Source organism: Alnus glutinosa, chromosome 1 (assembly GCF_958979055.1).
Source record: "Alnus glutinosa chromosome 1, dhAlnGlut1.1, whole genome shotgun sequence".
NCBI lineage: Eukaryota > Viridiplantae > Streptophyta > Magnoliopsida > Fagales > Betulaceae > Alnus > Alnus glutinosa.
In genome coordinates, this window is record NC_084886.1 from 48,105,495 (window position 1) to 48,121,012 (window position 15,518).

The window sequence follows — 15,518 nt, forward strand, 5'->3', positions numbered from 1 at the left end:
GATCCGAACGATGGACAAGTGCCTGATCAAGACAATTCGACGGTTGAGTATCTTGTGAGGCATCTATACGGATCTAGAATATTAATAGTGTTAAAATATTAATTAAAATGGTTAAATTTGTTGGTGCAGTTTCCGATCCGGTGATATGTCAATACTTGATTCGCTCTTTCGATATCCCGAGCCTTCAATAATTTTAATTCAAAACAATGAGAAAACGCCGGGGGTTTGGCCGGCGTTCCTCCCTCCGATGCCTAAGTCAATAAAGAATTTTCTGGAATCAAGTGAGAGAAATCAGAATGTTCAAATACCTTGGTAATGGATTATTCATAGGCATAACTGAGCAGTTGGAGGATCTGAGGGTCCCGGATTTTCTGGGACTCCAAATCCATCTCGGAATGGGCATGGTTTGGAATTTCGAATTTTTAGGGATCTCGGGATTTCCTCTAAGATTGACAGCTTGATTTGACCCTGCAAATCTAGGGACATTAAATGAAGTGGATTTCAGTCCTTATAAACCTCTGATGTGTTAGTGTAACGACTTGCCTTTTACAAAAAGACGTAAGTAAAAATTTTGAATTTTCACGTATCGTTATGACATCTATCATGACGTCATCAGGATATAATTTGACAACGGAATATAATTTAATGAACATCTAGGTTAAGAACATAGCCAGCATACAAGAGCTTCTAATAAAAATACCTCGTACTATAAAAGCAAGTATAATTAGGTCATTACACATAAGATAGGTCTTGTGCCACGCAGGGCACGAACAAAATAACTAAGTTATCTAGAGTATCATTATTTATTACAATACAATAAGAGTATGAACATAATATCCGTCTAAGTACGATATGGACTACTGCATAGCAGCCCACAAAACTGGAGATATCACGGTCTCATCACCTGCTATCAGGATCAGCCCAACCATCAGGGAAATCCTGATATTCCACATCCTCAAGACTTGTATTAATATTTAATATGGGAGAAGAATAATACAGAAGAAAACACTAAGTGAGTCAACCGTTTTCATTAATAAAATGAATGCTAGTTTATTTATAAAATGCAGCACAATGAATATATATCTTCATGATCACGTGTACATGCAATGTATAATCCACGTCACGAAGCATAGACATAAATTGTACATAAATGTAATCATAAAGCAGTAATGTGATAGTTTTAATGCAGTGTCTTAATTATAATCATCTTTCTTACACACCACTCGTTCGTGAAACCATGGGTCCGGCGTTAGCGAGTTCTCTAGGGATTACCGTCCCCTCACTTAACGTTTAGTTGTTTGTTACTAGAAGCTAAAGGTCCCAGCGTCAGGTTATTTATTAGGTTCAACCGGGATCTGATGGTCCCACCACTGGCCTATAACCCCTCTGCCTACCAGCTCGTTATTAAGTAGTTTAATTAAAATGTAAAATATGTAAACTCACATGCACAGCCAAATAAATAACATAGTAAACACAATATTAATGAAAGGTTCACATCCCTCGATAAGTATAGAAGTACTTACAGTTTCGTTCGCAAGGTAAGTCATAATTACATTTATGCATTAATAAATTATTTAAAACAACACTTAATGAACCTATTTACTAATGTCTTATTTAGTCATCGTTATAAATATAACTTCTTTTGATATTTATAAATCACCTTATACATAAATAAATATAATGGTATAAAATATCATTATTCTGTTTATTTGAATTAAACAGAATAACAACATTATTGTTTTAAACGCCAGATATTAATTTTAACCTAATAGTGCTATAAAAATATATTTTTCCATTAAGGCATATTTTCTCTTTCATTTTTGAAGCATCATTATATATTCATACATATGAATATACACTCATGCACATATCCATTAAATACATATATATTTATATATACAATTATACATCTTTAATAAATATCTCAAATATCATTTTTCTCTTTCAACACATACTCTTTCATTTTTTTTTTTTTTTTTTTGATATGTCCACACAAGAGGGGGAGAGGGATTCGAACTAGTGACCTCCGCTTCATGAGGCGTGGTCCACATACTCTTTCATATTTAAACACACATACATACAAATTTTAAACACAATACACACACCTCTCTCTCTCTCTACCCGAAACACATACTGCACTAACTCCTTATTTCCCTTCTCATTTTCACACCAAACTCTTCCCTCTCACTCACTGCCATACCACAAAGCACATACACAAACATCATCATACCCACTTCTCATCCAACACACATTACCTTCACCATGCACCCCTGCCTGCTGTCCAACTCCAAAACACACACTACACCGCACAAAAACTCTCCTCTTCTCACACCTACACTGTCCAAAGCACATACATATATATTTTCTCCCTTCTCTCATTCCTTTCCTCTCGTTTCTTCTCTTATAGCCCCCAAAACCTTTTCTTCCCTACACTGGCCGACACACACAGCAGTCTAACCTTCATCTTTTCTCTTCTTTAACACACACACAACACTCGAAACACCCAACAACAAGTTATATCTATACACATATACATATATACACATCTATATAGATAAACACACACACACACGCACGCACGCGCGCGCGCGCATACACACACACATACATATATACACATCTATATAGATAAACACACACGCGCGCACGCGCACACACACACACACACACACACACACACACACACACACATATATATATATATATATAAAGTTGTTCTAATGCTTTATTCATCAAGTAAAAACATAAATCAAGATCATTACCTATTGGCTTGCTGTTCTATAGATCAGAAAACCCTTGAACTCGCTACAGAAATGATCCACACCAAAGAGAGAGTTGCTGTCCAGAAATCCCCTGTTTTTGGATTTAAAAACAGTGGTTGTTTTATGGTTTTAAAAGCTTGTTTTTGCTGAATTTTAAGAATAATTTAAAGCTTCAAACTTAGCTCGAGGATCACTGGAAATGAAAGAGAAGTATTGAAACTTTAAACTTGAAGTTTCAGCACTCAAAAGAAGAAGAACATAAACTGAAAACAACAGCACTTCCCCTTCATTTTTTTGGTTTTCCTAATCACCTCCGGTTGCACCCATGCATGGCTTATATAAGGGCTTCAATGGTTGAAATCATCCCAGCATTTCACGTCCTTAAGGGTCGGATTTGTAGCAGCTGACACTTTGAAATGATTAAACGAATAAAATCTAATCTTTAAGATTTTATAAATCTTATCTTAATCTAACTTAGTTATAAACTAACTAAACTTTGCTAACCAACTTAACTACCACGTTTTTGATCCACTGAACGCAGTTACATCAAGTGGGTTCGAAGATATTTTAGGATAAAAATCGTGATCTATCGCTTACACAAACACTGCATTACATTGCAGTAGAAAGTCGCTCGATCGATATTAAATCGATCAATCGACTTCCGTTTGATCGATTATATTATCGGTTAATTGTCTATCGCTCGATAGAATATAAACTCGATCGATTGACTCCAATCTAATATCGCTTGATCGAATATAGAACCGATTGATCGACATTGATTAGCTCAGAATACATGAATCTCTTTATATATATAACAAGATCACTTATAAAATCAAGGATTAAAAACTATCATTCCTAACACATGCTATAATTTCACATTAACGAATGAACACTTAAGCATGTAGTAATACTGGGTATTACAGTTAGGGGTCCCCGTATATCTCCCTCACATCTTTTTATGGTGACCTCGAGGCGAAGCTTCCTGGGCAAAAATACACTCCCGAATCGGTGGCTGGACATTCGTTAGATCATGTGGTTCACATGCGACATTCAGACGCCTGACTGGATCACTTCAAGTTGGTCAACCCGACAGTGTCTCAATTCGGTCACGGGCCCATTTTTTCTCAGGAATGATAATTTCTCCAACAAAATCAATTATCCTTTTATCTGCTTAAGCTTTTTAAATAAACGGTAGTTTAACAAAAAGTAAACTATTTTCTAATCCTTAGCCTCTATTTATTGCAGCAGAATCATTTTTGGGGAGACAACTTGTGGTCAAAAGGGTAACAACGGTGAGTGGTAAACTAAAAATAATTTTCACGGGATACTTTAATTTGTATGTATAATGTATTTACTTGTTACTGAAACACATCTAAGATCGACATGTGTTCCTTGGTATGTGAGAAATATATGTTTTTTTAATAGTATGTACTTCTTACATGTTTTTTTAATAACATTAATAAAAAAACGTGTGCTTCTCACATGTTTAAAGAATCCATGTCACTCTTATTTATAGGTTGTTTGAAATTTTCTACAAATTTGTAGGAAATTTTTGTCTAATAATATTTGGTGTTAGAATATTTAGGATATTTTTTATGTTAAGCTTTAATATATTTTCAAGTCGGTAATCAAATCTCTAAGGAACTGATTACCTTTTTTTAGCCTACCTCACTTACCTCAATTTTCCTATAAATAGAGAATGTAACACAATTGTATTAAAAAGTCAATAAGAGCAAAATCTAGCCTACAAGATACTTCTCAATGGTGGATGTAGGCTTCTACAGCTAAGCCACCCCAAAATTACTCTCTTTCTCTCTTCGCTTCCACTATCCTTTCACATATTTTATTTTAGGAAAATGATGGATTTACAACACCACTATAACAATTACATAACACCCCCTCACATGGGAATGAGCCCAGTGTGTGGGGTCCACCCCCATGTGAAGGGGTGTTGTGCAATTATTGTACCGGTGAAGTGTAGAAATCAAACCCCTTTATTTTATTATAAAATTGATTCTAATGCCTTTCAACACTTGGAACCTCAGACATAATTCTTACCAAACACTAAGCAATTAACTCTTTTAGCTGCATACAATTGCTTTACTCCCTGGCATGCTCGAATTACATAAAAGTATATATAGCGATTTCCAGTTGTAAATACTTTTTCATAAAAATGATTGGTATCGATCATAAATAGTTGTCTTCTTTTAATTCCCACAATCTTGAAATGCCAAAAAAAAAAAAAAAAAATCTTCATTCCTTCACCCAAAAGCAAATAAACAAACAACTCAAGGAACATACCTATTTTCACTCAAAATATTACTGGGCCAAATTCTCTAAGCAAAGATTTTCTTCTTGTTTCTTAGGCAATCTCCATAGCTAGAAAAATTAATTAATAACAACATTTTAGTTATGGTATTTTATATTGAGTAATGCTAGAAATAAGACTTTTCTCTCTATTTTATCTCTGAAACTAATGTACCTTTTAAAATTATCATTCACCTTTCGTGATAAAAATAAAACAAAAGTCATACTTCTAGCATTACTCTTCTATATCTCCGCTGCACATTCCAGATTTAATTTACTAGCCAACTTTTTATTTATTTATTATTATTGGTGAGTTACACACGCAATACTCAATAAGATATGAACCCACAATCTCACCCTCCACCATTAACCCATTTGAGCTAAAGCTCATTGGTTACTACCGGCCAACTTTATCAATAGAAAAAACTGAGATGACCTTTTAAAATTATATCACATTCACTCAACTGTATTGATGAAGCAGAGGTCATTAGTTCGAATCCCCTCTCCCCCCTCTTGTGTGGACATGTCAAAAAAAAAAAACCGTATTGATGGTATGATCATTGCCAAGAATATGAATTAATATTTCCATTGGTTCATTGATTGATCAAAACAATGAATTTAGTTTAACTTAAATAGCGTAGAATTAGGTTTTCAATTTCAACAATTAGGTCATTATGTTTTTCTTTAATTTCAAATGGGTCATTCCGTCAACTAATTTTCTTTTTAATAAACGGTATGTTTTGTCAAACGAATCATTTAATTTCACTTGCATCTCATTTAATATATCATATGTTCTCTTTTAAAAAAAAAAAAAAAAAAATCATATGTCAATTGTATGTAGCACAATTACTTTAAATTATAAATATACCATAATTTTTTATTTTTTTTTTACAAAAAAAAAAAAAGTTAAAAACAATTTCTTCCTTTAGAGTATATATGCAATTTAAAATAGGGACAAATCCATATACCCCTCTTAAGTTACTACCCAATTGACAATGTTTTCTCAAACTTTCAATTGGGACAATATCCCTTCAAATTACTAAAACATTATCAATGTCCCCTTCAAGGCCAACAAAAAGACAAAAATGACCTTAAATTTTTTCAATAAATTCATTAAAAAAAAATTATAAAAAAAAAAACAAAAATTTTTATTTTAAAAAAAATGCCAATTTTTTTTACAAAAGAAAAAATTTTAATTTTGTTAAAAAAAAAAAAAAACTATTTAGTTTTTCATTTAATTTTTAAATTTGGACACCCTTGGTTTTTATGTATTTCTTTTTTTGTTTTAGTTATTTAGTTTTTGAATTTTAATTCTTTTTTTATTTATTATTTTATTAAAGATATTTTCGTCATTAGGAAAACATTGACAATTTTTTATAGTTCGGGAAGACATTGTCAATTGAGTGGTAGTTTGAGAGAGGTATGTGAACTTTACCCTTTAAAATCTACGTGCCATGTGACACGTACAGTTAGTACATGACACGTCAAACGATAGTCACGTGACATTAATTGATTGGTCTAACATGACATATTGTTAATTAATTTGAGAGTAAATTAATGGAAGGATCTATTTGAAACCAGAGAAAATCTGAGGACCTAATTCTTGAAAATCTAGGAATTAAATTAAAATCGCAAGAAAACCTATGGACTAAATTTAATTTTTCCCTTATAATAGGTATATTAAACAACAAAACAAATTTGTACTGAAAACAAAAACAAGATCAATTTTGATTTCAAACAAGGCCTAATCCATTTGGATATTGGCAACAGAAAATAATAATAATAATAATAATAATTTGTAATCTAAAAATTTATTTTCTTTATCAGGTTACAAATGTAAAATTAAAAGAACAAGGGAGACAAAACATAAAATCTGTTGTAGGACTATGGCCATTCTGTTGATTAGAGAATTTGGGTTCAAATCCTGGCAGCGGAAACATTTTTTTTATTTTATATTTCTGTTTTCGGAATATAATGATATAAGTATGTAAACATGGAAAAGTAAAACATGAAATCTGCTGTAGCACAATGTCAATCCTATTGATAAGAAACCAGGTTCAAATCCCGGCAGCTAAAAAAGTTTTGTTTTTTTTTATCATTAAATACTTTTTAGGATAACTTAACTTATAATTCCTGATTTGATTACTTTTGCAATCAAATACTCGGTTTAAAATGTGTCAATTTAGCGTATTCATTTTTCAATTTCAACTATTCATTAGAATTTTTCGTTAGATCATGTCAAATTTCCAAAATACACCTTATTTTTTTTTTAGGAAAAATAAATAAAAAAGAGAAAAAGTTGCAAAGATTGAGGTGTTTATCAAAATTTAATGGACTATGCAAAAATACCCATACCTAAATTTTTGAAATTTTTTATAATTTTTTTTTTAAAAAAAAACACAGATTATTGACTCAACTGATCAGTAAAATGAAAATTATAATATAATTCATGAAATAAATTAAAAATGAGATTGAGGTGTTTGTCAAAATTTAACGGACTATGCAAAAATATTGATACCTAACTCTTTGAAATTTTTTATAATTTGTTTCTTTAAAAAAAAAAAAAAAAAACACAGATTATTAACTCAACTGATCAGTAAAATGAAAATTATAATATAATTCATGAAATAAATTAAAAATGAGATGTTTAATTTACTTCAACAATTAGTTTTAGGTCCCTGCCTTGCTTTTATGCAAAATATTACCAAACATTTCTTATAGCAGCTTCTGCACGGTTAAATGAGGATTGAGAGTTATACAATTATCATAAGCTATGGTTTTTGTTTCTTGTCTAAATGGAAGGAAAAGGAGGAAAAAAAAAATAATTAAAGTTTTCATTCGAATTGGATTAGAGAAAATTATTTCAATTTTTTTTCTTTTTTTAGGGAAAGGTAATACTTTCATTAATAGAAAAAATGGTACATAAACCACAATAAAGGTGTATATAAGACCACCATAAAGATGTACATATTATACCTTCACAAGGGTGAGTACCCAACCTGAGCCAAACAAGACTCATATTATTACAGAAAGAATGCAACAAATGAGACCTAGTCAACCAGAATGATACCTCTGCGTTAACATATAACTTTTTTTGACCTGGAAGTCAGTCATACATTCTGGGCTAAAAGCAACGACTAGGTTAATAGCCACAAAGCAACCTGCCAACTAAACAAACATACAAAACAGGAAAACTCACACAGAACTGCCCTCCAAAGAAACTATTAAACTCACATATACTTGATATGAATTAAATATATGTCACTTTAACATACTGAGTTAGAAAATCTTTCTCAAACATGACTTTGTTCTTCAATTGGGTCATACCATGATGAGGTTTGGACACTTCAACAAGATATATAGTTGAAAGCTTTATGTGACAGGCTAGGCCCATAGATTAACAAATTATACGATACTTCGGCCCAAGTCAAATTGTAGTCTTCCCAAAAAAAATTATTTGGGCTTTATGCATCTATGTTGGGCTAGTTTGTCGAATCTAACCGATTGAGCAACCAAAATAATTTCAAGCTTTAAGACAGCCAGGGAAAATAGATAGAGTTTTTACTATAATTTCTTATAAACTTAAAATGATAATTCACATTTTATGAAATTGATTACTATGAACTACCATGTAACGGTTGACATTTTAGTGACTGACATGATAAGTATTACATAGACTGTTTCGTCAGTTTATAAATAATTTAGTAAAAATTGTGGCACTCTGACAAAGTGAGAAGTAATAGTGATTTTACCTAATATATATATTATATATAGATATTATTATATGTGCAAATTGAATAGTTCTCTTTGGTGTAAAGATAACTTAGGGTATGTTTGGCAAGTGAGGGAACAAAAGAGAATAGTGAGAAAATAATTTTTGAGTTAATAAAAAGTGATAAATATGATATAAAGTATAATTAATTTGTATAGAAAAGTGAAAAAGTTATGTATTGTAGTAGATTTTTTTTTTTATTTGAATAGTAATAAAAAAAATTATTGATGTGATATAAAGGGTGAAAAAATTAAAATGTTTTGATATTGATTGTTTTTTGAAACTATAAAAATAAAGTTGAAATTTTTTGTGTTGCTTGCCAAACAAGGCCTTAGTTAATAATAATGTTTCTTGTTGTTGTACAAATTTCCTTCTTTTTTTTTCTCGCTCAAGGTAAGAAAAGTATTTTGATAACTCATAAGATGAGGACAAGGATCATCTCTAGTTCAAATGAACTGGAGATGAGCCAGTTAGTATAAAAATAAAGATAAAATCATCTTTTCATAATTTTTTGGACAATTTTACTCTTCTACTTAAACTAACCGGCTCCTCTACAGTTCATTTGAACTGGAGATGATCCAAATGTGTGTCATTAGGGCTGTAAATCGTCTTATATGGGTGTGGATAATACTTTTATTTTGCATCCGTACATCGCAGAAAATAAATTTTAGTAACTCCATCTGCATATGCACTTTACGAAATACGGCCATAACAGCACACATGCATGCGTTTTGAGCTTCTTTTGTAGTAAATCTAAGGGTTTGGATTTAATTTTCAACCATGAAATCAAATCCAAACCTTTAGATTGACTACAGCATAGGTGCTGTAAAAAAATTTACAGCACCTAAGCCTAATCCCTCAAAATAGGCCTCACAAAAGTGAAAAGCACATTTTTTTCTCACGCCTACTTCTTCTTCTTTCTTTTAATCGATAATGTAAACTCTTAGAGTCTGAGTTGAGTAGAAAAACAATGAGCGACTTTTCTGTTCTAATTAAATGATGGTGTAAAACAAAATGACCATTCTCTTCTTGTTTAATGTTCTGTTTGTTTCGATATAAAATAATTTTCGTCGTACAAATATTTTTGACAAAATTATTTTCAGAAAAAATGATTTTTTTTTTTTTCGAAAATATTTTTCGATGTTTGGCTCGTACCAAAAAAATCAGTAACGACGAAAAACAGAATCTGGCAATCAGATACCAAAATTCGAGACCTTCAACAATAAATTCAGGCTATCAACAAACTCTAATGTTTGGCGGTGGCAGATTCCCACAAACGTGCGGGCAAGGATGAAGAGCTTAAATTCGAAAAATGATTTACGGTTCGTTTTTCAAAAATTAAACAAACTTTTACGGTCAAACTGAAAATGATTTCCGTTTACCATTATTTTCGCCCCCACCAAACACTGTAAAATGCTGAAAACATTTTACGCCGAAACAAACGGAGCATAAGAAGGCATAACCTTATCGGTTTTTACTTCTCAATTATTAGTTTTTAGAAACCTCAAACTTAATTAGATGAGGATTAAGTACAATTATGTCAATTCAAATAGATGATTGTGAGAGACTACTTGTAGAACGCACCAGTCCAAATAAAAATTAGACAACATGTCCAACCACTTATTCGGTCAGATAGATTCCATAAATAACCCATCAGAATCACTGGCTTGAATCGTTTACTACACTTCAAGCATCCAAATTCGTTTATCTATATATATATAGTATCTAGCCATTACTCTTAGCAGATTACTCATTCCTCTTTAGAATATCATTCGACATTCATCACAAAGGCAGTTTCGTCCACGAGAAAAAAGATTCCAGTCTTCCCGGGAAAGGTAGCCGTTACCGTACCGTTCTCTCTCAATTCGAATTTTCAAAAACCTTCCCCAGAAGAAAAAGCTTATTTTGTAACACATCCCACTCATCCTTTTCTTTCTTAGAACGAAACAGTGCGCATGCAAATACTACAAAACCAATTATAATCCCTACCCGGAGAAAGAATTGCTTTCTGCAACCCTATAAAGCCATTCTTTGCTCCATTTCTCCAATTCTTGTTTATATATATACCTTTCCCGGCTTGATTTCTTCAAAATAAACACGTACCCAGGAAGCAAAAATCGAAACCCAATTGAGCTTCGAAGCTCGTGACTGCGGTAATCAATCATGTCACTGAGCCCTCCTCGAGTCCGAAACAATGGCCCTCCGAGGACCAACGAGCTTTACTGGTGCTACCAGTGTCACCGTATGGTCAGGGTTGCCTCCACAAACCCATTGGAAATCGCTTGCCCGCGTTGTTCCGGGCAGTTCGTATATGAGATTGACGTGGCCAGGCCTAGGCTCGTTGTTGATTTCACCGATTTCGATCCCTCCCCAGAAGCCCGTTTACTCGAGGCCCTTTCTCTCATGCTTGACCCTCCAATTAGGCGCTTCAATCATGACGTGAACAACCCGGAAACTGAACTTCGAGACCGTCCCTGGGTCCAGCAGCGAGGCCGTGGCTTCGAGGGGAGAGATCGTACCGACCCAGAAACTCTAGCCCAGCGGCGTACAAGGCGGGGGCGTCGCAGTTTTGATGGGGGAGAAAGATCGGACCCAGAACCAGGAATTCAAGGCAGGCCTCGTACTTGGATTGTTCTTAGACCTCTGGATCCTTCCAACCCTTTCAGACCCATTTTACACCCTGAAAATCCAGTACCGCCTCGGGTTGATCCTAGAAACTACTTTCTAGGGTCAGGCATGAACGAATTGATTGAGCAATTGACTCAAAATGACCGGCCGGGGCCTCCTCCTTTACCCGATTCGGCAATCAACACAATACCAACCGTACAAATCATGGCGGACCATTTGGCCGACGACTCTTATTGCCCCGTGTGCAAGGAGGAGTTCAAAGTTGGTGGGGAAGCGAGAGAATTGCCTTGCAAGCATATATACCACTCTGAATGCATTGTTCCTTGGCTGCAGCTTCACAATTCTTGTCCTGTTTGTCGGCGCGAGCTACCCCTACCTTGTCAAGAAGATGCACGAGAAAATGACTCCAACGATATTCATGTTGGAGGGGGCAGCAGACGCCGGTTCTTGAGATGGAACCAAATGTCCTCTTTGTGGCCCTTCCGTACAAGATTCCGCCCCATAAATCTACATGGTGATCATGGCCATGTCGGTACTTCTAGAAGTGGTGAGAAAAATCAAATTCTTGTTTTATTTTCTGCATCGATCCATTAACATGTTAGGAGACCAAAGAGCAATTAACACCATGACATTGCTTATAGGATTATTAAGCCTTTTACTTTTGGTATCTCAGCTTCGTAGGACAATCTGATGGATGAGTTTCAGCTTGTGAGGCATCTCTACGAATATAGAAATAGAAATAGAAAGAGCCTTTTAAAAAAGTCAGATTATTAAAATGATTAAATCAACCATTTTCTATCGGTTTAAGCTTAAGCTTAAACTGTTTTTGAAGCCGATGAAATGAATAGATAACAAAGTGGTTGAATGTATAAGAAAATTTTGTGTTAGTAAAACTTGCACTTTCAATCTAGTATTTGAAATTCTGATCTTATAACAGTTAGCGATCTAATTCCTTAACAATCACCAAACCCTGAAAGATAAATAAATAAAGGATTAACATGGTCTAAATGAACTTCTAATCTGAGTAAGTTCTATAAATAAGATTTGCCATAGAATTTAGACCATAAAATCTTTGACCTAGGTCATATACATGAATTGGAAGACTCCAATGATGGGGTAATAAAATTTATTTGATGCTTTGAGTTTTCATGATAGCTAGTAATCTCACTGTTTTTCATAATAGTCCTTTATACTCTTTATGCTGAATTCATCTTTCTGCCCTTTTTTTCAGCACTTAACTCATGCTGCCATTCTTGCTGTATTCTATAGCACTTAATTGTGCTGCTAATGTTGGAAGCAGTTTATATGGATACTTTATAGAGCAATAATTCTTGCTCTATTATATACTGTCTACTCCATATACTTAAAGTTACAAACTACTTTCGACCCACATAATGCTTGTTCTCTGTAAATGCTGTGAGTTTCCTATTTACATATATACATTGGGTAAATAGCAGATGCTACTTGCAGATTGGAAATTGTTACATGCATCCTTCTTTATTTGCATTTTAATTAAGAATATATATTAGATTTTCTAAGAACTTTGTTTCTCACATCACCACCCTACAAAGGGGAATGGTAAAAGTAAGAGAAGCCCTCTTGATAATCTTCTTTACCAGCTGGGTTTAAACTTTAGTTCTCTCTTCTTTTATTCTTTCTTCATTTTCTTGGTGGCTATCATTTTTCACTTGCAACATTCAAACTGTAGAAGATAGCAACTCCTTCTTGAGGGTGTAGAAAATGAAATCCTTAGCCTCTATTTATTGCAGCAGAATCATTTTTGGGGAGACATAACTTAGGGTCAAAAGGGCCATAGTTTTCACTGCTTGCCCTAGACCCCTATCATTCTCCCCAAGCTAAATTAAAGTTCATGGCAAATTGGAAATAATTTTCATTGGATACTACATCATCATCCTACCCCCATCTCATTGGGCTGATGTGGCAATCCACATCAGCTCTTGATTTTTATTTTTATTTTAACAAAAAACTTATGTGCACTATTATATCAACCCACTGGAGTAGAGGTGGGATGGAGAGTATAGTATGTAATATTACTCATACTTTGTAAGTATATATTTGTCACTGGAACAATAGAAAGTGCAACACCAAAGATATTTGGTGTTGGAATGTTTAAGATATTTTCCATTTTAAGCCTTAATATATTTTCAAGTCTAAGATTTGATTACCTTTTTTAGCCTATCTCTCACTTGCCACACTTTTCTTATAAATAGAGCATATAACACAATTGTATTATGAAGTCAATAAGAGCAAGATGTAGCCCTACAAGATACTTTTCAGTATGAACGTAGGCCTCTAAATCTGAACCACCCCAAAATTACTCTTTGTTTATCTATTCGCTTTTGCTATCCTTTTATATATTTCATTTTATTATAAAATTATACATTTGGTGCATTAACCTAATAGTATGACAATTTGCTCTGTAGGAGGAAGCTGGTTTCTGTAGATTATAATGTATTTTCAACCCTTAAAACCTCACAGAGGTTACCAAAAGCTTGCCCAGTGACTTGGGAAACAAGGAAGTTCCCTGGAGTATCCTCCATCTCTACCACTGTCTGTGTATATTATTTCAATTGCCATGATATATATATATATATTGCCTTTCTTCTGTGTGAAGGGGCATTGTTGTGAAAATACTGCTTTTACCATGTAAATGAAAATTATGTAAATCTAACACCAAACATAATTATCTCATATCAATTCTTTAATGTTATTATTTGTAAAATTAAAATTAAAGATGCTATTAAAACTGACCGGAATACAGTTTTTTTTTTTTTTTTTACCCTAATTAACAAGGGAAAATGAGACAAAGGGAGACCGGAATACAGATCGGCCACAAACAACTCAACCTACAAGGATGCATAAATAATCCTAATCAAATCGGACAATGGATCGGCTTTGGATTTGGTCTTTGACAAACCAGGATAGTTGAGGGATTGGACTAAATAATCCTAATCCCATCAAATCATACCCGGGATTTATTATTATTATTATTATTTTTTACGAGAAAGAACAAATACAAACAAACGGCACACATAAAAAAAAAAAAAAAAAAAATACAAAATACCAAAGATGAAAGAGAAAATCTAATATTGGCATTAATTCAACCATAGCACCGGCGGAAATCCTCAAAGGTGAAGAAGACAATCTGAAAAGCTGCTAGCGAAGCTGGTTGTTGTAACCCATGTTACACGGTATTGGTATTAACAAAGGAAACCTTTTTTTTTTTTTTTTTTTGATATGTTGGCACAAGGGAAGGGACAAAGGGGAAGGGGAATTCGCATCAGTTACATCCGCTTTATGAGACAACCGATTGAGCTATTTCTTGGAGATAAGAAATGAAACTCTTTTAACTTAGCTCTTATCAAGCTTATAAGGGAGTTGGGGAGACTCAGAACTAGATGTATAGTGGTGGAGGAGACACCATTTGGGGCGGTAATGCAAAAAACCACCAAGATCAGATATTTTTGAAGTACAGATCAAGATCTGAAATTTTTGGTGGACCAAAAGAACTCTACAAAGAGAACCCAAGTGAGTTGTGGTGGAGGAGATCCGCTACAAGAGACTAAAAGAGGCGGTAACATGTGTAGCCCACGCACGAGAGCGGGGGACCCCAAAAGGTTGAGCAGAGGCTACAATAGAGTGGAGGCTACAATAGAGGTTGTAGGTTTGCAGTAGAACTACCCTCTGAAAATCGAAACAAAAAACTAGCTAAAAAATCTAAAGAAAATGAAAATGAGGGAGAAGCAAAAGGGGGATGGGGAGAATATATGAGGACATGGGTAGCGGGTTGGAGAGTTCCCTCTTATTTGGTCCAACCGGATTAAATTCTCTTAATAAAATATTTCAAACGGGAATTTAGTTTGATAAATCCCAATCACAGTCCAAATCCCACATAACAACAATGGCCTTAATAGTGCGAATGCACCATTCTAATGCAAATGACAAGGAAAATGGAATCTCAAGTATCTCACGGTTAAGTGCAATCTTAACCACTTGTCATAAACTTTAGAGTTCCGTCTCATTGCAAG

At 33.8% G+C, this 15,518-nt stretch overlaps 1 protein-coding gene across 2 annotated transcripts; it reads left to right on the forward strand.

Annotated features, from left to right (window-relative positions):
• Window positions 1-10,836: 10,836 nt before the first annotated feature.
• On the forward strand, window positions 10,837-14,181 carry LOC133854486 (E3 ubiquitin-protein ligase RZF1-like). Of its 2 annotated transcripts, none has more exons than XM_062290718.1 (2): window positions 10,837-12,016; window positions 12,701-12,853. In XM_062290718.1, exons 1-2 carry the CDS (start codon window positions 11,005-11,007, stop codon window positions 12,736-12,738), a joined length of 1,050 nt encoding a protein of 349 aa, XP_062146702.1. In that variant the 5' UTR covers window positions 10,837-11,004; the 3' UTR covers window positions 12,739-12,853. The 2 variants fall into 2 exon arrangements, with proteins under 2 accessions (XP_062146702.1, XP_062146708.1); XM_062290724.1 differs by lacking the exon at window positions 12,701-12,853 and adding an exon at window positions 13,914-14,181 and having other exon boundaries at window positions 10,838-12,016.
• Window positions 14,182-15,518: the final 1,337 nt, after the last annotated feature.

What these genes read in the sequence shown, in the direction of transcription:
- LOC133854486 (XM_062290718.1), top strand. Translation starts at nt 11,005, where the DNA reads ATGTCACTGAGCCCTCCTCGAGTCCGAAACAATGGCCCTCCGAGGACC. An exon ending in TGTCGGTACTTCTAGAAGTG is followed by an intron (nt 12,017 to 12,700) that starts GTGAGAAAAATC and finishes CCTTTTTTTCAG; the next exon opens with CACTTAACTCATGCTGCCAT.